The sequence below is a fragment of the Vulpes lagopus genome, chromosome 1 (assembly GCF_018345385.1).
Source record: "Vulpes lagopus strain Blue_001 chromosome 1, ASM1834538v1, whole genome shotgun sequence".
Classification (NCBI taxonomy): domain Eukaryota; kingdom Metazoa; phylum Chordata; class Mammalia; order Carnivora; family Canidae; genus Vulpes; species Vulpes lagopus.
Genome location: NC_054824.1, coordinates 26,402,563 through 26,423,803, shown reverse-complemented (window position 1 = coordinate 26,423,803; position 21,241 = coordinate 26,402,563). Strand labels below are relative to the sequence as shown.

The following is a 21,241-nucleotide window of genomic DNA, read 5'->3' as shown; positions in this document are numbered from 1 at the left end:
ACTCCTCAGCCAGCACCCCATTAGTCAGGACCCATGGGTTGGTGTTTATATGAGGTGAAACTATTTGCCTTTCCTATTACATTTGAAGTACCTCACATGTATCAGTTTAAGAAGAAAAAAATAAATATTATAATCCTATAATATTTACAGAGATATCAGTGCTCTTTCAAATTCTGATTAGTGCTGCTAATCCCTATAGACTCTTTCAACACTTTGCAGGAAAATAGTGAAATCTAATTAACTATATTCTAGAAGGACTTTTGCTGATAATAGCATAGCAACTAAGTGGGTTCATCAAAGTAAAAAGAAACATAACAAAGCCCCCTATCGAGCATCTGAAAAATGTTATAACCAAGGAACTGATTTTTAATTTAATTTTAACTTAAATGGTCATCTGTAGCTGCCATATTGTATAGCCCAGGTATATAGAATCTTATTCTACCTACACAGTAACCTTGTGAAGTGGGTGATCTCACTAAAAAGAGAAGGAAGCTTGGAAATATTAAGTAACTTGCCAACATTATAAAACTGGAAAGTGACCCAATGTATACTTAAATCCAGTTCTCTGGGAATCCAAGTTCTCAGCTCTTTCTATGATACCACATCAAGTTCAAGGTAAGTATGAATCAAGAGGACAAACTCCCCAAACTAGTGATTGTACACAACCAACTAAAAGTTCACAATGGAAAATACACTACAAAGAACTGTCAAAATCTGAAATTTTATCCTACTTGTAAGCTAACAAATAAGCATGCCACAGTTTCGTGGAAGCCATCAGAAGACAAGAGATTCCTGAGTCAAAGAGTAAGGACTTTATTATAGCAGTAGCAATAGCCAGAGTATTAGCATTTTCTTGTACCAGTTTCCCAAGCCCAAACTCACATAGTGATGCAAAAGGGATCAAATGACTTGCACATTCAGTGAATGCATTACAGGTTGCAGACTAAGCTTTAGGAACCCAAATATTTCATAAGGGGCAGTAAGCATCCTAATCATTACCCCAAAAAGAGGCATTATCTTTATCATACTAGACAATAAGCATGCCTCTCTTTCCTAATCTCTACCTTTCATGATTATTCTTTATGCAAATATCCTTAAAATAGTCTGGAACAAAGGCAATCCCAAGACTTGCATAAATGTGAGAGATCACACATCACTCATAACAAGTGACAAACTGGGAGAAAACCAGCAAAGAACAGAGGGAGATAACTAAATATCAACATGAGAGTCAAAGTGTATAGATAAATGTGTATCTTTGATAGAAAGATCATGTGTCCAAAGTTATGAGCAGAAAATGTTGAAACAAGAAAATTAAAGTGAAAGTAAATTTGAAAAATAATAGTGCTACATAAATGTCAGGAAACTGGCATTTTATTAGGCATCAACAGTACATTTTTATATATAATTTCCCTGAAACTAGAGGTTACTTCACTCTTGGAACTGAATTGTAAATATGTGCACATACTCTTCTTCCAACCACCATGAAATTGTAGCATAAAAATCATTGGATTTTAGATCTGAAAGATGCTCAGAAATAATGAAGCCCTAATTATACAAATAGGGAAACTGAGACCCACCAGAATAGAATGTCTTTTTCAGGACCACACAACCAACCATCATTAGATCTCAGATGCATTCAAGGAAGTCTCTGCTCTTGACCCCTCCATTTCATTACAACTCACTATCTCTTATTTCTCACCTTGAAGTGGATTGAGCTCCCCTCAAAAAAGGTACCTGCAAATGCCTTTGGAACTAATTGGAGCAGAGCCAAGTGGCATGAGCTAGCAATGCCTCCCCAAGTGGAAGTCCAGTAGGAAGCCTTAGCTCTGCACTTAGCTTAAATCTTCATTCCCTTGGGTCTGTCACAAAGGCCCGTTGCAGTGCAGAAGAGTCAAAAGAAAAAAATGTATGCACAGCATAGGAAGGAGCCCAGATCTTCTCTGAGAAGTTGAGTACTTCAGTGGTATCATTAAAGCTGGGTCAAAAAAAAGTCATTTCATTTTTTTCAAATATGCTAATATAACCTCGAGCACCAGCTCACTTAAATGACAGGCACTTCATAAAGTTCATTTTTATTATTCTCAGCTGAAAAGTAAATAACAATTCTACAGGTGTCCTTCATATTAAAAGGCTTTATTTGCTGGCAATAGAGACTCTCTATTGACTAAAACCTTATCTATACCTCACAGAGCAGATTGTTTTTCCCCCACACCTTTCAAAGAGGTGTAGCCAATCCATTCTACACAAAGGAAAACAATGTGATAAAAGAGATGATGCAACAACCGCCAACTGAAAGAGTTCTCGATAGCTAAACCTGGAACAATTTAAGCAAAAAAATAAATAGTGCAGTATTCGATTATAACCCAAAGAATAAAATAAATATTCATGAGTCCATATTGATAAACAAATAATGTAAATAAGCATCAACAGTGCTTTTTTAAAAAGATTTTATTTATTTATTTGACACAGAGAAAGAGAACACAAGCAGGGAGAGTGGCAGGCAGAGGGAGAGGGAGAAGCAGGCTCCCTACAGAGCAGGGAGCCTTATGCAGGACTCAATCCCAGGACCCTGGGATCATTACCTGAGCTGAAGGCAGATATTTAACCGACTGAGCCATCCAGGTGCCCACAACAGCACTTTTATAAAGGTAATTTTCCCAAACCTAGAGGCTACTGCTTCCTTGGGACTTAATCATAAATGTATAGATGTATAAGTATAAATATAAATTATTGAATAAGTAAATAAGTGGTAGAGGAGAGACAATCTTACAGAAGAATTCCAAATAATATATATACATATTCCCCCCTCCAGGAGGTGGAACTTAATTCCCTATCCTTGAAGATAGGCTATATTTAATGACTCACTTCCAAAAAATAGAGCAAGGAAAGGGAAAAATAGTCCCTTTGCAGTGGAGAGTCCTGGCAAAAGCTGCCTCAACCAAGTGACGAAGGTTAACATCACCAGTGATATCACATGGATTTGATGTACTCTGACATAAGGTAATGAGAAGGGCACTTCATTTTTTTAATAATAAATTTATTTTTTATTGGTGTTCAATTTGCCAACATACAGAATAACACCCAGTGCTCATCCCGTCAAGTGCCCCCCTCAGTGCCCGCCACCCAGTCACCTGCACCCCCCGCCCTCCTCCCCCTTCCACTACCCCCAGTTAGTTTCCCAGAGTTAGGAGTCTCTCATGTTCTGTCTCCCCTTCTGACATTTCCCACCCATTTCTTCTCCCCTCCCCTCCATTCCCTTTCACTATTATCTATATTCAAGAAGGGCACTTCAACTCCATGGTATTCTTTCCAAGTCCCATAACCTCAGAAAAATCATGAGAAGAGTATCAGACAAACTAAGATGAGGAGACATTCTACAAAATACTTGGCCAGTACTCCCCAAGACCATTGAGATCATGAAAAACAAGCACAGTGAGAAATTTTCACAGAGCAGAGGAGACTGGGAAAATATGACCAACTACAGTGTGGCATCCTGCAATGAAACTGATGGAAGGTATTAATGGAAAAAATGGCTAAGTCCAAATAAGGTCTGGAGTTTAGTTAATAGTGATGAATATATTGCTTTCTTAATTTTGATAAATGTGCTCCATAATGTAAGATGTTAATAATGGGGGGACACCTGGGTGGCTCAGCAGTTGAGCGTCTGTCTTTGGCTCAGGGTGTGATCCCAGGGTTCTGGGATCAAGTCCTGCATCGGGCTTCCTGTGAGGAGCCTGCTTCTCCCTCTGCCTATGTCTCTGCCTCTCTCATGAATAAATAAATAAAAATCGTTTTTAAAAAAAGTTGTTAACAATGGGTAAAACTGGGTGATGGGCATTCTCTCTGTGCTATCTTCGCAACTTCTCTATAAATTTAAAATTATAACAAAACAAAAAGTTTATTTTAAAAAATAGATGATACAAATTTATCTCGCTGTATGCTCCTGCCTGGGGCATGACAGAGTTTGATAGCTAGCGCATTGCCTATTCCCAGAAGCACAGTTAAAGAAGGCTTGGGGAAGCTAACTGAGTTCAAAAGCCAGGAGTAACAAGAGCACACTGTACAATAAAAGGAAAAGCTATGTTTGTTCTTCACTGAGTGACCTGAGTATTGTGTAGTGATCTGAGAAGCAGAATATATTCTGAACATGACAAAAATTGAGGCTCTCCTTTATAGGTCAGCAAAAGTAATAAGGTAAAAGCCCAAACCAATAAACTAACCAGATTTCGAAGAAACATAAGTGTGCTGACTATCCAATAGAGTCTGTTTAATGGTGTAAAAGACTCAAATTAAAAACATAAGTTTTAGACAAACCCTTCAAATTTGAAAAATTCTCTAAATTCTCTTTTATGTTATCTAGGATTTTATAATAATGTCTGACATTTATATTATCGTTTCTAAAGTAGTAAAACCATTTTGCCAATAAATCGTATCTCCTTCTTGCCAACCAGTTCTCTAAATTACATCCTTTTCTAGCTCTCTGCTTTCAACCCTGAAGGTTTCAGCTCTAATCCAGACTCTCCAACCAGCGTCACCCCTTCCAAATCCCAACTAAATCCCATCTCTTGCTTTTGACACCTTGTTGGATTTGTCTTCTAAATAATAATCCCTTCAAAATGACTGTAAATACATGAATGGACATCTAGACTCTTTCCATATTTTGGCTATTCTGGGCATTGATGCAATTAACATTGGGGTCCAACAATAAATGAATAACTAAATAAGATGTGATGTATATATACAATGGAATATTATTCGGGTATAAAAAATGCAACGACATGGATAGAACTAGAGGGTATGACACTTAGCGAAATAAGTCAATCAGAAAGATAATTATCATATGATTTAATCCATATGTGGAATTTAAGAAACAAAACAGATGAACATAGAGGAAAGGAGGGAAAAATAAAATAAGATGAAAACAGAGAGGGAGGCAAACTATAAGAGACTCCTAACTATAGAAGACAAACTGAAGGTTGCTAAAGGAGAGCTGGGTGGAAGAATGAGGTAACTGCGTGATGGGCCTTAAGAGGGGCACATGATGTAATGAGCACTGGGTATTATATGAAACCGATGAATCACTAAACTCTACCTCTGAAACTAATAATACACTATATGTTAACTGATTTTAAATATTAAAAATGACTGAATGAAGGAAGTGACTTAATGGGTTAAAAAAGGCATAAGTCTGCTTTCCACATCAACTTTATGTAGATGGGGAAAGCTACCTTGCTCTTTTTCTCTTCATCTTTGGATAGAAACATATAATTGTGTTTCCAAAAGATGCAAGAAAGGCATGAGCATAACTTATAATACATGTGGTATGAATTTTCTTAAAAACAGACCCTAAAGTCAAATTCAACTATGAATGCTTAAAAAGGAACTATGTGAGGGAGATTGACTAAAGAATAATATTTTGATCAATATATATAAGACTTACATTTTGTTTCATCACTTTTATTGCTGAAGAATACATTTTATTTATTTTTAAATATTTATTTCAGAGAGAGAGAGAGAAAGAGAGAGAGCATGCACAAGCTGGGGGAGGGGCATAAGGAGAGGTAGACAAGCAGAATCCCTTCTGAGCAGAGAGTCTGATGCAGGGTCTCCATCCCAAGACCCTGAGATCAAAAGTCTGACACTCAACTGACCGAGTTACCCAGGCATCCCAGCTGAAGAATATATTTTAAAGGGCTGGATTAAATATTCAAGGACACAAACACAGTAAATACCTCTTAGTTCAATAAGAAGATAACAAATCCATTAGTCTATCTACATATGAGCATGCTCAGCAAACAATAGACTGAACAAATGTTTATTGAGTACCTCTTAGGTGTCAGGAAATGTGCCAGCACTTTGCCAAATGCTATCTCATTTCATTTTTTCTATAAATATGTAAAGTCGATATAATTATCCTCACTTTTCAAAATGTAAAACCAAGCATCCAAAAATTAAATCACCCAAGGATGTGTTACTTAAGGTAAATAATTAGTTCCCTTAACTGATAAACCCCAAAACATCAGTAGCTTTACACAATAAAATGCTGTTTCTCATTTGTATCACCATCTAATGCAAGTCAAAAAGGGAAAGGAATTAAAAAAAAAAAAAAGGGAAAGGAATATATTTTGCCCCACCTGATCATTCAGAGACCTCCTGCCTCCCAGGATACTTCCCCCATCCACTGGTGGATGGAGATTGAGAGCAAGTATAGTACACTGAAAGCATTGGTAAAGGTATAGGAAATTTGAACAATACTGTCAAGCAAGTTACATGGAACAATCATAGAAAGTACATTCTCTTTAAACATACATATAACATCACCAATGTAGACTACAAATGGAGCCACAAAACAAGTCTTAATACATTTCAAATGATTGAAATCATACAGACTCTGTTTTGTGAGCCTGAGTATGATGAAATTAAAAGTCATTTTTAAAAGAATACATGAAATCATTAAATATTTTTGTAGTTAAGAAATGCACTCCTAGGGCAGCCTGGGTGGCTCAGCGGTTTAGCGCCACCTTCGGCCCAGGGCCTGATCCTGGAGACCCAAGATCGAGTCCCACGTCAGGCTCCCTGCATGGAGCCTGCTTCTCCCTCTGCCTGTGTCTCTGCCTCTGTGTGTGTGTGTGTGTGTGTGTGTGTCTCATGAATAAATAAATAAAATATTTTTTAAAAAAAGAAAGAAAAAAAAAGAAATGCACTCCTAAATGTTGCATAGATCAACTAAGAAACCATGAAGGAATCAGAAAATATTTCTGACTGAATAATAACGAAAATACAAATACTAGAATTTGTAGGATGCAGCTAAAATAGTGCTAATAGCAAAGTTTATAATTCTAAATGCTTATGTTGGTGGTGAAAAGTTTTATTTTTTTAAATTTTTTTATTTATGATAGAGAGAGAGGCAGAGACACAGGCAGAGGCTCCACGCACTGGGAGCCCGAAGTGGGATTCGATCCCGTCTCCAGGATCACGCTCTGGGCCAAAGGCATGCACTAAACCACTGTACCACCCAGGATCCCTGGTGGTGAAAAGTTTTAAATCAACTATCTTAGCTTCTACATTAAGAGACTAGAAAAGAAGAGTGAGTTAAGCCCAAGTAAGTAAAGGAAGGAAATAATAAATATAAAGGCTGAAAGTATTTAAATAAAGAATAGGTAATATAGGAAATCAAGTCATTCAGAAGCTGGTTCTTTGTAAAGATTAATAAAATTTAAAAATACTTACCTAGACTGATCAAGAGGAAAAAAATAAAATTATCAGTATCAAGAATGAGTGTAACATAGATATTATAGACATTTAAAAGATATGAAAGGAATATTATAACTAATTATATGACTATGAATTTGACAACTTAGATAAATGGACAAATTCCTTAAAGGACATAAATTACCAAAAGTAAACAAGAAAAAAAAAATAGAAGTCCCAAAAAGCCCAGCATATAGTGTTTTGGTGTTGTTGTTGATGAGGGGTTTTTATTTATTTAAGGATAGTAAAGAAATTGAATTTATAGTTAAAAATCTCCCCACAAGGGATATCTAGGTGGTGCAGTTGTTTAAGCATCTGATTCTTCTTGGTTGAAGCTCAACTTGGGATCTCAGGGTCATGAAATCAACCTGCATTGGGCTCTGCACTCAGTGCAGAGTCTGCTTAAGACTCTGTCTCCCTTTCCCTCTACCTCTATCCCTGTCCTGTCCCACTCCATGACTCTGCTCTTACTCTCTCTTTCTCTTTCATAAATAAATAAATAAATAAATAAATAAATAAATAAATAAATAAATCTATCTTAGAAAAGACCTCCCCATGAGGAAAATTTGAGTTCCAAAGGGATCTGCAGTTTCATTCCATCAAATATTTGCAAAAGAAATTATATTGATATTTCTCAAACCCCTTCAGAAAATTTTTATTTTTTTTAGAAAATTTTTAAACTCATTTTTTAAAGCCAGCATAGTCTTGATACTAAAACTTGCAAATCAATACAAGACATTTTCAGACAAATATCTCTCCCAAACAAAAATGCAAAACTCCTTAACAAAATATTAGCAAATCAAACTCAGCAATATGTATTTTTAAAAAACATCATAACTAACTGAAGCTTTTCCAAGACTACAAGATGGGTTTAATATCCAAAAATGAATTACTAAAAAAAAAATGAATTACTGTGATTCACCACATTAACAGAATAAAGAAAAGATATCATAAAACTATCTCAGTAAACATTTTATAACATTAAATACCCATTTATTATAAAAACTATCAGAGATTTAGGAATAGAAGAAAATTTCCTCTAATAAATGAGATCTGAGAGAAACTTATAGCTAATGTATTAATGGTGAATGATGACCATTTCCTCCATCTGATATTGGGAAGAAAATAAGAATGTCTGCTCTCACCACTTCTATTCACCATTTTACTATAGTTGTAGTCAGAATGACATGACAAGACAAAGCAATAAAAGCAATTAAGTTGGAAAAGAATTAAAACTATCTCTTTTTGCAAATGAGGTTATTGTTTTCACAGAAAAATCACAAGAATCTACAAAATAATCTACTAGGATTGGTAAGTCCTTAGCAAGATCACAGATTCAAAACCAATATCCAAAAATACATTGTATTTCTCTAAACAAGCAATAAAAATGGAAATTGAAATACAAATACAATTTACAAAAATATTAGAATACATATGGATATTCCTCTTTCTGCTACTTCATTATTATTTTACAGAAACACTACCAATTTATGCACCCCTATGTTTATTAACAGCATTATTTATAATAGCTAAGATCTAGAAGCAGCCCAAGTATCCACTGGTATCCACTGGTTTTATGAACACATAAAAAAGATGTAGTATAGATATAGATACACACACACAAGCACACACATAATGGAATATTACACAGTCACAAAAAGACTGAGGTTTTGTTTGTTTGGCCATTTTTGCCATTTGTGACAACATGCATAGACCTAAAGGGTATTATGCTAAGTAAAATAAGTCAGACTGAGAAAGACAAACCCCATATGATTTCACTCATACACAGAATCTAAAAAACAAAACAAATGAATAAACAAAAAGCAGAATCAGGGCAGCGCCAGTGACCCAGCAGTTTAGCGCCGCCTTCAGCCCGGGGTATGATCCTGGAGACCCCAGATCGAGTCCCACGTCGGGCTCCCTGCATGGAGCCTGCTTCTCCCTCTGCCTGTGTCTCTGCCTCTCTCTCTCTCTCTCCCTCTCTCTCTCTCTCTCTTTCTGTGTGTGTGTGTGTGTGTGTGTGTGTCTGTCATAAATAAATTTTTAAAATCTTTAAAAAAAAAAAAGCAGAATCAGACCTATAAATACAGAGAATAAACTGATGATTTCTAGAGGGAAGGTGGGTGCATGGGATGGAAAGAATGAATGAATGAGTGAGAGATGCAAGCTTCCAGTTATGAAATGAATAAGTTATGGGAATAAAGGCCACAGTATAAGGAATACAGTCAATGATATTGTAATAGCATTGTATGGTGACAGATGGTAGTGACACTTGTAGTGAGCATAGCAAAATATATAAACTGGTTAAATCACTACATTGTATACCTGAAACTAATGTAATATTGCATGTCAACTATACTCAAATTTAAAAATTAAATTTAAGAACACATAGGGATAAATTTAAAGAAATATGTGCAAAACCTCTACACTGAAAATTACAAATATTACTGAGAGAAACTAAGAAATACCAAAATAGGGACAACCCAGGTGGCTCAGCGGTTTGACGCCACCTTCAGCCTGGAGCGTGATCCTGGAGACCCGGGATGGAGTCCCATTTCGGGCTCCCTGCATGGAGCCTGCTTCTCCCTCTGCCTGTGTCTCTGCCTCTCTCTCTCTCTCTGTGTGTCTCTCATGAATAAATAAATAAAATCTTAAAAAAAAAAAAAGAAATACCAAAATAAGTGGAGAATGCTATTTCTTTCTGGGAGAACACAGAATATTTATAAATTTTAATTCTCCCTAAATTAGTCTACAATTTATACATAATGCAAACTAAAATTCCAGCAGATTTTTGTAGAAATTGATCATTTGATTCCAAAATTTATTTAGAAATTCATAGAACCTGGAATAGCAAAAACAGGCCTAAAAAAAAGAACAAAGTTGGACTCCTACCACCTGATATCAAGATCTTAAAAGCTACAGTAATAAAGACAATATTATATTGGCACAAAGGTAGGTCAAAGAAGAGAAGAGAGGGCAAAGAAATAAATTGACATATACGGTTGATTTATTGACAAAGACACCAAAGCATTTCAATGGGGAAATAAAGCCTTTGCTACAAAATTTGCTGAAATATCCAAACATCCACATAGGGGAAAAAGATAAACCTCAACATCTATGTCATACCCAAATGCAAAAATTTATTCAAGATGGTCATGAACTGTTAGTTTACAAAATTCAGGAATTTCTCAGGTGAAATCTGAAATTGGCCATTGAAAATGGAGGGCAAGAAGACTCTAAGAGACAGACCTTCCAGATTGGTAAGTGGCAGGTTTAATAACCAAGAGAAATTACACAAGTGGCCATGAGATGAGTAGATCTCCACACTCACCCTCCAGAATCTTTGAAGTTTATAGAGAAGACTTAACCTAGGTTCAGTAGTTCATACCATCCAGATAGTCTCTCCAACACATTGCTCTCTCAAGGCTGCATCTTTGAAAATAGCTCCCACTGTAGGAATGTAAGGCCAAGCCACACATTTCAAGGATGGGGGAGGGCAGGTGATGAGATGCCTCTGGATTGTCAGGGTCCAGCTCACAGGTCACTCAGTGGTCATGTCACCCTGATGACCTCTTCCACCATGAAAGATTAAGGTATTAAGCTTCTAAAATAAAATATAGAAAAATATCTTAGTGACCTTAAAGTCATTTCTTGGGACACAGGAAGCTCTAATCATAAAGAAAAGTAGATAACTTAGACTTCATCAAAATTAAAATCTTTTGCGTATCAAAAGACATCATTAAATCAAAGGCATCATTAGAATCAAAAGACATCATTAAAAAATACAAAGGCAAAGCATAAAGTAGAAGAAAATGTTCACAAAACATTATTCTGACAAAAGACATATGTCCAGAATATGTAAACGTCTCCTAAAACCCTGTGTACTCTGTTTTGTTTGATTTTTATAATGATAATGTTTCCTGTTATTATGAATAACCTCATAATAACCACATGTCATTTCCCAACCACAATTCAAATAAGCAAGAAGAAGAAAATAAAGAGCCCCACACTCCAGGATCTCCTCTATGTCTGCCTTTGCTCCCAATGAAAACCAAATGAGAAACAAACTGCTATCTATTCTTTCCTATAGACATGCCAAGACAATTCTTTATGAAAGCTGAGGAAGTGAATTTAATGAACAATTGGAGAGATAAAATTAGTAGTATGAGGACAAGCAGCTGCTCCTGAAATTTAAAAAAAAAAAAAAGGGAAACTGATACATACTGAAAATTTTCTTTCTTTTTATTAAAGTATAGTTGGCCTATAGTGTTATACTGGTTTTAGGTGTACAACATAATGATTCCACATTTATATACATTATGAAGTGATCACCACAGTAAGTCTAGTTACCATCTATCACCATACATTGTTATTACAGCATTATTGACTCTATTCCCTATGCTGCACTTCACATCCCCATGACTTTTTTATTTTATTCCTGGAAGTTTGTACCTCTTAATCCCCTTCACCTATTCCACCCATCCTCCTACTCTTCTCCCCTCTGGCAACCACCAGTTTGTAATATGTATTTATGAGTGTGTTTTTGTTTTATTTTGTTTCTTAGATCCTATTTTAAATATTTTTTAAATTACTTGAAGAAATTTGGGCAAAATGAAAACAATCGAAGAAGAGATGAAAGGATATTTGTGATAAATTATCAACAGTTATTGAAAACCAATAAAGGCTAGATAAGATGGTGAAATTAAAAATGAGTGAAATAAATAAATATAAATAAATAAATAATAAATAATAAATAAATAAATAAATAAATAAATAAAAATGAGTGTACTCATGACCTCTTTCTTATCCCTGGTGTACTGTAACTGGAGTAGTATAAATCAGAGGCTCTGAAGCATCTCAGTAAGTGAGAGCAGCATACATTTTGGCCCATTTGGTTTATTGTGATTCTCTCCTATTTCTGATTTCAATGAAAAACCATTTAAAAATAGCTTTGGACTGCACTGGTATTTTCCATGTCGTAATCAGAGCAAAAACTAAAAGTTACAAGCCTCCCCAAGAAGTATCTGCATTAACTCCTGATAGGATATGGCCATTTTTATCTATGATTATTGCGGCTAATTTTACATTGCAATAGCCTAATGAAAGTTTGGTATGTTGATATTGGTGTTCGGACTGGTTCTGCAGATCATGTTTTAAGTGTTACAGCTCCTCCCCTGCCACTATGCAAAACGCTAAAGAGACTTAAATTTTCAGGTGCAATTTAACCAGCACTGTTCTAGTTAGAAATCATACTTCCTCCTAAGGAGTCAGTAGTGATTATAAAACTATGTGCTAGTTTCTTAAGAAGGTAAAGGAACCCAAGGACAATTGAAGTTGGATCGTTTCCTGATTATAGCTATATTTTTGTGCCCTTCACGTCCCCGGTGTAATCTCTTAACTGTTCAAAGAATTCTATTTCCTTGGTGCCCCAGCCCCACTGACTCCCAGCCTCTTCCATGACTGCTTTCCTGCTTCCTCTTTTACATTCCACTCACTCCAGAAATGCTCTGTGCCCCAATATGAAGGATGTAGAGTGCAGCAGCAAAGAAAACTGCAAATAGTCCAGTTTAAAAAGATAATCTCTCTCTCCCTAAACAGAAAACAACCTTGACCCTACATCTTCCTCCACAGCTACCTTATTTCTTTGCTCTCCTTTCCAGCAATACTCTTTCTTTTTTAAAGATTTTATTTATTTATTCATGAGAGACACACAGAGAGGCAAAGACATAGCAGAGGGAGAAGCAGGATCCCCACAAGGAGCCCGATATGGGACTCCATCCCAGGACCCCGGGATCACGCCCCAAGCCAAAGGCAGACACTTAACAGCTGAACCACCCAGGCATCCCTCAGCAATACTCTTGAAATACTTGTTCTTATTCAATGCCTCTATTTCCTTTCTTCTCAACCTTTCTTGAAACCACTATATTCAGCTTTCTTTTTTTTTTAAGATTTTGTTTATTTATTTGAGAGAGAGAGCTAGAGAGAGCACACAAACAGGGGGAGCAGTAGGGAGGGGGAGAAGCAGACTTCCCTTGGAGCAGGGAGACCAATACAGGACTGGATCCCAGGACATGGGGCAAAGGCAGACACTTAACTGGCTGAGCCACCCCGGCGCCCCCACATTCAGCCTTCAGTCTCCACCACTGCATCAAATAGGTCTTGTGAATGTGTCATCCACATTACCCAGCCGAATGGTCAAGTCCTCACCACCCATAGCAGGTTAGCAGCATTTATACAGCTGATCACTCTTACTTCATACACTTTGTCCACCTGATTGTGGGATGGAATTATCTCTCATCGTGTCCCTCCACCTGAATAGCTGTTCTCCTCTGCTTTGCTGGTTCCTCCTTTTCTTCCTGACCCGTGATTAGGGAAGAGCCCCAGGGCCCAGTTCTCAGGCTTGTTCAATCTATAATTGCTCCCCAGGTCATTGCACCCAGCTATTCAAAAGATTACGTTCCACATGATGTTATGGAACAAACTTCAAGATATATTCTTAAATGAAAAAAAAGATAAAAGATGGCAAGCTGGATGTATGCAGGAATTTGGAGTGACTAACAGCACAGAGATACAAAACCTAACTCCTATTTGGAAAGGCTTGGGCACAAAATAAGCCAGAAGTCACATTAAAGAGCTGACAGTGTAGCCCCAAACAGTGATGTTTTTGCCAATTTAACTGGAGGCAGTTGAAAAGATGAATAAGACATACATTCCACCCTCCAGAAATGTATAGTTAGCTGGGAGGAATGAAAAATACACAGGGATAAAATAAGGAAGAAAATAGATGTCACCAGAGAAACGAGAATTAGGATGTATGAGAGCTCAAATAAATAGAGCAGTTTTTAAAAGCTTGAAGAAGCTGAACTCTTTGATTTATTTTTTACTTCATGTTTTCAAAATAACATTTCCTAATTATCTATTATCAAACTAAAACTTCTAGAGTTTTCTGTCTCTTATCCATGCTACTCTCTATATTCTCAATCCCCTAACTGGAGTGGAAAAACCTATTTAGAACTACTCTTCTGGGGAAGGCTGGGTGGCTCAGCAGCTGAGGGCCTGCCTTTGGCTCAGGTTGTGATCCTGGAGTCCTGGGATCGAGTCCCGCATCGGACTACCTTTATGAAGCCTGCTTCTCCCTCTCCTTCTGCCTATGTCTTTGCCTCTCTCTGTGTGTCTCTCATGAATAAATAAATAAAATCTTTAAAAATAATAATAACTACTCTTCTGGGACACCTGGGTAGCTCAGCTGGTCTGACTCTTGATCTCAGCTCAGGTCTTGATCTGTGAGTTCAAGCCCCATGTTGTGCTGCTCCATGCCCAGCTTTAAAAAAAAAAAAAAAGAAAAGAAAAGAAAAAAAGAACTACTCTTCCAACAAACCTTAAGAACCCAAGAAAAGGGCAGCCCGGGTGGCTCAGCGGTTCAGCGCTTCCTTCAGCTCAGGGCCTGATCCTGGAGACCCTGGACCGAGTCCCACGTCGGCCTCCCTGCATGGAGCCTGTTTCTCCCTCTGCCTGTGTCTCTGCCTCTCTCTCTCTTCTTTGTGTATTCTCATGAATAAATAAATAAAATCTTTTTTAAAAAAAACAAGAAAACATAACTTAGGATTCATGTTTGCAGGGAAAAAAGAACTTTATGTCATTTAATTAAGGAGAAAGGGGTCAAAATACAGAAATAAACATGTTGGTCACAAGAAGAAATGTAGAGAGGTTGCCCCAAGCTAATAGATGGTTCAGGTGCCACCCGGGTCTGATTCCAAAGCCTGTACATTTTCAATGTTACAGCCTGTCTCAGATATAAATGCAAGTTTAAACTGACTATAAAAGAAGGAAAAAATAACCAAGGAAGAAGAAAACATTTAATTTACAAGAAAGAATGTATTGTTGGTGGAGCCAGTCCCATGGAAGAATTAGAGAAACATGAATTTCAAGAGGATGCATCCACAGAAATGCTGTAAAAGCATAATGAAAACAGGCTGAATGATTCTCATTTCACTGCAGAAAGATAAAGACTGTCTTAAAAACAATTGCCCCATTTTTGGTCTTTAGTGAAATTATTTTCTTTTACTTTCTATATCTAAGAAAAAATGATAACCACCTCCCAGTCTTGATTTTTGCCCAAAGGGCAGAAAAAAATTAAATCCAGAACTAGATAGATCTCACCGTGGCTGGAGATTTTTATTCCTGCCCCCTGACTTCCAGTCCCCAGTTTACCCACTGATTCCCCACCTACTTCACTCTCCATTTCACACATGAGTCACCTGCTCCTGCCCTCATTAAAGAATGTCTGTTAAGCCTAATCCACATCAATCTATGTCCTTTCTTATAACTGCCAAGATGCCAGTTTTCTTTGAAGTTTTCCTGGACCTAATCCCACAGAGACAATCAGAGGATTTGATTGATGTTCTGACTAGCAGCCATTGGGTGTGAATATTCCTATATGGATTTTTATTGTCTTGTTTTCATGAATATACATTCAGTAGTGCCCCCTTATCCACAGGAGATGCATTCCAAGACTGAATGCCTGAAGCGCAGATAGTACCGACCCATATATGGACTATGTTTTTTCCTCTACTTACCAACCCAGGATAAAGTTTATCAGTTAGGTAAAATAAAAGATTAACAACAATAACTAATAAAAAATAGAACAATTATAACATCACAATATAATAAACATTATGTGAATATGCTCTCTCAAAATATCTTATTGTGCTATACTCATATTTCTCGTGATGATGTGAGAGGATCAAATGCCTACATGATGAGATGAAGTAAAGTGAATGACGCAGGTTTTGTGATGTAGTGTTAGGCTACTATTGACTTTCAGATGATTCGTCAGAAAGAGGATCATCGGCTTGCAGATCATGGTAACTCAAAGTGCAAAAGCGAAACTACACATAAAGGGGGCTGTTGTACTTTTTTAAAAAATTCCTTACAACCAGGTATCCAATAAATGTCACAATCTCACTGATTGCCCAGTTTAGTCACAGCTATCCAGGAGACAGATCATAGATGGTAGATAGATGATAGATAGGTAGATGATAGATAGATAGATAGATAGATAGATAGATAGATAGATAGATAGGAAGAAATTGAAAGAATACAAATGTTAACCAAACTAAACACATTCTTTTTAATATGGAGTTCTTTGAGCTTGGTGATGATGCTGTCTCACAGTCAATTTACTGTATTACTCTGAGAACAATTTGCCATAAACATCAAAGTAATGTTGTATGCTTTTTTCTCTTTTCTCCAAAGAAATGCACAGTGGGATATGTAAAATGTCAGAAATAATTAGACAAAATCGCACAATTTCATTGTGACACTAAAATATCTTTGGAATTGAACATTTGCTGTGAAACTTTAGAACAGTTTTGAAGTCTGCTTATTATAAACAATATAATTTTTTCCTTAATGTCCCAGAATTTCTAAATATGATACAATGTAAATGTAGGTTTCCAAATAAAAAAAAAAGTTTTATGTGTAAATGCATATATATTAATAAATATAAATAAGGAAGTAATTCAGGTGGCAAAAATAGACTTTCAAGTTGGTAATATCTTCACAAGAAAGACTTTGGAAATTTAACTTTTTAAAAAGTGTTTTTTTTGTAGCTACACTTGTGGTTAGCACAGCATAAGGAATAGACTTGTGAATCACAATGTTGTATACTTGAAATTAAGGTAACATTGTGCATCAACTATACTTCAATTTTTAAAAAACGTGTCTTTTGAAGAATAATGTAAAACTGAACTTCTTACCCAGAGACAAGAAAGAAAATTATATCAAAAATGTGTAAAGAAGAATGAGTACTGAAATACTATAACATTTTGCAGGGTGGGGGGGAATGTGACTTTTTCATTCATTAACCAGTAGCATACTATTTTCCAGGAACCCTCAGAAGAAATGCTGTGGTACTTCCCTTTACCCATATAAAATGGAACATAAGAAACTACATAGCTGAAGAAACTACAGTCTTCTTATAAATGAGAGGTTTGAAGTCTAAGTAGTTTCCAGCTGAGGGAAAAGAACCAGCTGCCTCTCCACAGTGTAGATTGAAACAGGGTAAACATGAATCTCACTAACTGTACCACAGAAGCCAATGTGGCTGTGAGACCCAAGACCATCACTGAGAAGATGCTCATTTCCGTGACTCTGGTGATCATTACCACCCTGACCATGTTGCTGAACTTGGCCGTGATCATGGCCATCTGTACCACCAAGAAGCTCCACCAGCCTGCCAACTACCTGATCTGTTCCCTGGCTGTGACAGACCTCCTGGTGGCAGTGCTCGTCATGCCCCTGAGCATCATGTACATTGTCATGGACAGCTGGAAACTAGGGTACTTCATCTGCGAGGTGTGGCTGAGTGTGGACATGACCTGCTGCACCTGCTCCATCCTCCATCTCTGTGTGATTGCCCTAGACAGGTACTGGGCCATCACCAATGCTATTGAATACGCCAGGAAGAGGACCACCAAGAGAGCTGGGCTGATGATCCTCACCGTCTGGACCATTTCCATCTTCATCTCCATGCCCCCTCTGTTCTGGAGGAGCCACCGTCAACTCAGCCCACCACCCAGTCAGTGCACCATCCAGCATGACCATGTCATCTACACCATTTACTCCACACTTGGAGCCTTTTATATCCCGTTGACTTTGATACTTATTCTGTATTACCGGATTTACCATGCAGCCAAGAGCCTGTACCAGAAAAGAGGATCAAGCCGGCACTTAAGCAACAGAAGCACAGATAGCCAAAATTCGTTTGCGAGTTGTAAGCTTACACAGACTTTCTGTGTGTCTGATTTCTCCACCTCAGACCCTACTACAGAGTTTGAAAAGATCAACACCTCGATCAGGATCCCTTCCTTCGACAATGATCTAGATCACCCAGGAGAACGTCAGCAAATCTCTAGTACCAGGGAGCGCAAGGCAGCACGCATCCTAGGACTGATCTTGGGAGCATTCATTTTGTCATGGCTGCCATTTTTCATCAAGGAGCTGATTGTAGGTCTGAGCATCTACACAGTGTCCTCTGAAGTGGCTGATTTTCTGACGTGGCTTGGCTATGTTAATTCTCTGATCAACCCTCTGCTCTACACAAGCTTTAATGAAGACTTTAAGCTAGCTTTTAAAAGGCTAATTAAGTGCAGAGAACATACTTAGGCTGCAAAAAGCTGAAAGACATTGTTTTTACCAGCCTCGCGAATGGACAGAGGAAAGGGGTTCAGCTTATTAATTCTTGAACACAGTTGGTTCAGGAAAGTTTGTAAGTTCATGTGGTCCTTCTGTTTATTTGTTCTGTTTTGTCTGAGGTTTGTTATCTGGTGTGCAGTTTTCTACCTCTGGCTTTATTTGTGGTACATGATTTCAAATAAACATTATCATATAAAGACAGAAATTTCATAGAAGTAATAATAAGGTGAAATAGTAGCCACTTTTTTTTTTAGCCATTTCAGCTAATCCTGCAATTAAAGAATGCCAAAATGAATCTTCATTTGCAGAATTTCTTATTACTTATAAATCAAATATCTGACAACTTAACCTCGGGTGGCATTAAATCTGAGGTCATGGTTCCATATGCGTGCAAATTTTAGTAGGAATTGCATGACTACATAAAGCATTAATAAAAAAATTAAAAGTGGTGTGCTGTCATCTGCTTGCAGACCTGAGCTAAAATCATTTACTGTGACTACATAGCCCACTCCTTTTAGGCACAAATAGTACAGCTGACGTGTCCTTTTTAGTTCAAGATTCAATATGCTTCCTCATTCTCCAAAAAGAACCTGGAATGAATACTCTGGCACTTTCCTAGGTCTTTGGTTATGAATATGGAATATAAACAAATACAAAATAATCTAAATCTCCTTTGGTCTATGTGTTGCTATATTACCTGATAGGCACATTGGACATTCTCCCATTCTGATTGGACATTCTCCCATTCTGAGAAGAATCCCACCGAACCTTGCACACATTCCCTCACTCTAGCAGGATTCAAGTGGGAGTACAAGCAACTTAACAGGGTGGAGTGATCCAATGAAGGAATATATTATCTAAAGAACTTTGTTGGAAAATGTTCCTCATTAAATTACCAGTTGTGCACTTGGAAAAACAAATACAAGTGGCAATTCTATGCTTACCACCAAGGCCACCCATTGAGGAAATTAGCATTAAATTGTATCCCCTGGGATCTTGGTGGCTTCATGCCAGACTGCACCCTGGGCCCAGGAGGCTGAAGATGGGACCTGATGCCACAAGTGCCTCCCCTGACCTGGAGTGACTGTTTCTCACCTCTTGTCCTCTCTCATCCACAGCTTCTCCCCATATCCTCACTCTCCACAGGTCATCTCTTCTTTTCACTGAGAAGACATGGATTTGCTCCCTCCCTACTTCATGTTATAGCCTTAAATCTGTGCCCTCTAACTTTTTCTGTAATCTTGCACGTTTCTCCTGACCCCTGATTCCTCTTCCCCACTGTGTCCCCTCCTCTCTCTCCCTCTTCTCTTCTCCCCCATCTCTCTTCCTTTCCCCCTCCCTTTCTCCCATCCCCTCTCTCTCCCCACTTTTCTTTAATCTCCCTTATCAGTTTGCTCAAGTCTCTCGGACACTTCTCTGGCCCTACTTCCCACTCAAGTGTGTGCTTCCTCTCCCCCCTGGCTCCCCCACTTGAGTTTCTCTACTCATCAATCTTTCATCCTGCTCACCTCTCACCTTCCATTGACTTTCTGATCCTCTGCCATCTGTGTATGCCCCTCCTAGCTCTCCTGAAACAGATCTCCCAAAGGTCTTTTTTACTTGACAGTAGGCAAATATAATGGCCTTCCTCCGTCCTTATCTACTTTGCCATTTCTCATCAGTTAAAATAGGTAAGTCTCTCTTTCTCGTTGAATCTCGTGACTTCCAGAATACTTTACTCCCCTGGTTCTCCAGCCACCTCTTTATTCTTTGTCTCCTTTTCTTCCTTCTGTGGCATTGTCCTCAACTCTTACCTCCTGTACCTCCATATTCCATCCCATCCTATCACATGCCTGTGGCTTTTCAATTTGTGTCTTTAGTTCTGATTTCTGTCTTTCTCAAACCCACGACTCATGAATTACATCCAGTGAACATCTCCCTGTGAATAGTCTGTTGGTTCCTCAAAGATTTTCCAAACTGAACTCACAATCATTTTCCCACACCCAAACCTCCTCCTTCCACCTTCCCAGTCTCAGATAACAGGATTACCATGCTTTTTATCATTCATGTTAAATAAATGTGATCCTCTCTCTTTATGGCTTGTCTTTTACACCCAGACAATCTTGAAGTCTAATCCATTTACTTCTACAGAAATATTTAAATATGCCCCCTTCTACTCCAATAATTTGGTCCCCTCACCCATTCCAAATCTTATCTGATCCTACCTCTGAAGTCCTTTACCAGCAACTCTGCCCCCACACACCTATCAGATACGTCTTCCTAAAACGGTGGTTTTCAGAGTGGCAGCTCCAGACCAGCAGCATTAGCATCATCTGGAAAGTTGTTTAAAATGCCATGTCTAGAGCCCCACTGAAGACATACTGAATCACAAATTCAGAAAGTAAAACTTCTGTTTTAATAAGCCCTCTAGAAGATTCTAGTTTGACAATCACTATCCTCAAGTATACCATTGGTTTTTAATTATAGTACTCATAATCCTCACTATTTCCCCATCAGTTTAAAATAAGATTCCTTAGTATAATAGTCAAGGCTTCTTTACTATGTGACCTTTACTATGTGACCTACTATTACCTTTCCAGAGTTGTGTCTCAGGACTTCTCATCTACCTCATACTCTAGAAAAGTCTGGATATTTTCTGGGTTTTCTGAGCTCATCTAACAGTTGATCCCACTGCTTCAGTAACCTGATCCCATGGCTTTCCATTCTTCTTTTTTTTTTTTCTTTTTTTTTTTTAAGGTTTTATTTATTTATTCATGATAGAGAGAGAGGCAGAGACACAGGCAGAGGGAGAAGC

At 37.7% G+C, this 21,241-nt stretch overlaps 1 protein-coding gene across 2 annotated transcripts in view; it reads left to right on the top strand.

Annotated features, from left to right (window-relative positions):
* HTR1E (5-hydroxytryptamine receptor 1E) overlaps positions 1-18,818 on the top strand; it is an 87,426-nt gene extending 68,608 nt beyond the window's left edge. For both annotated transcript variants that reach the window (XM_041765082.1, XM_041765087.1), the window contains one exon: positions 17,140-18,818. In XM_041765082.1, the coding sequence (XP_041621016.1) occupies positions 17,320-18,417 (1,098 nt within the window). In that variant the 5' untranslated portion in view covers positions 17,140-17,319 and the 3' untranslated portion in view covers positions 18,418-18,818. The remainder of the gene's footprint in view (positions 1-17,139) is intronic.
* Positions 18,819-21,241: the final 2,423 nt, after the last annotated feature.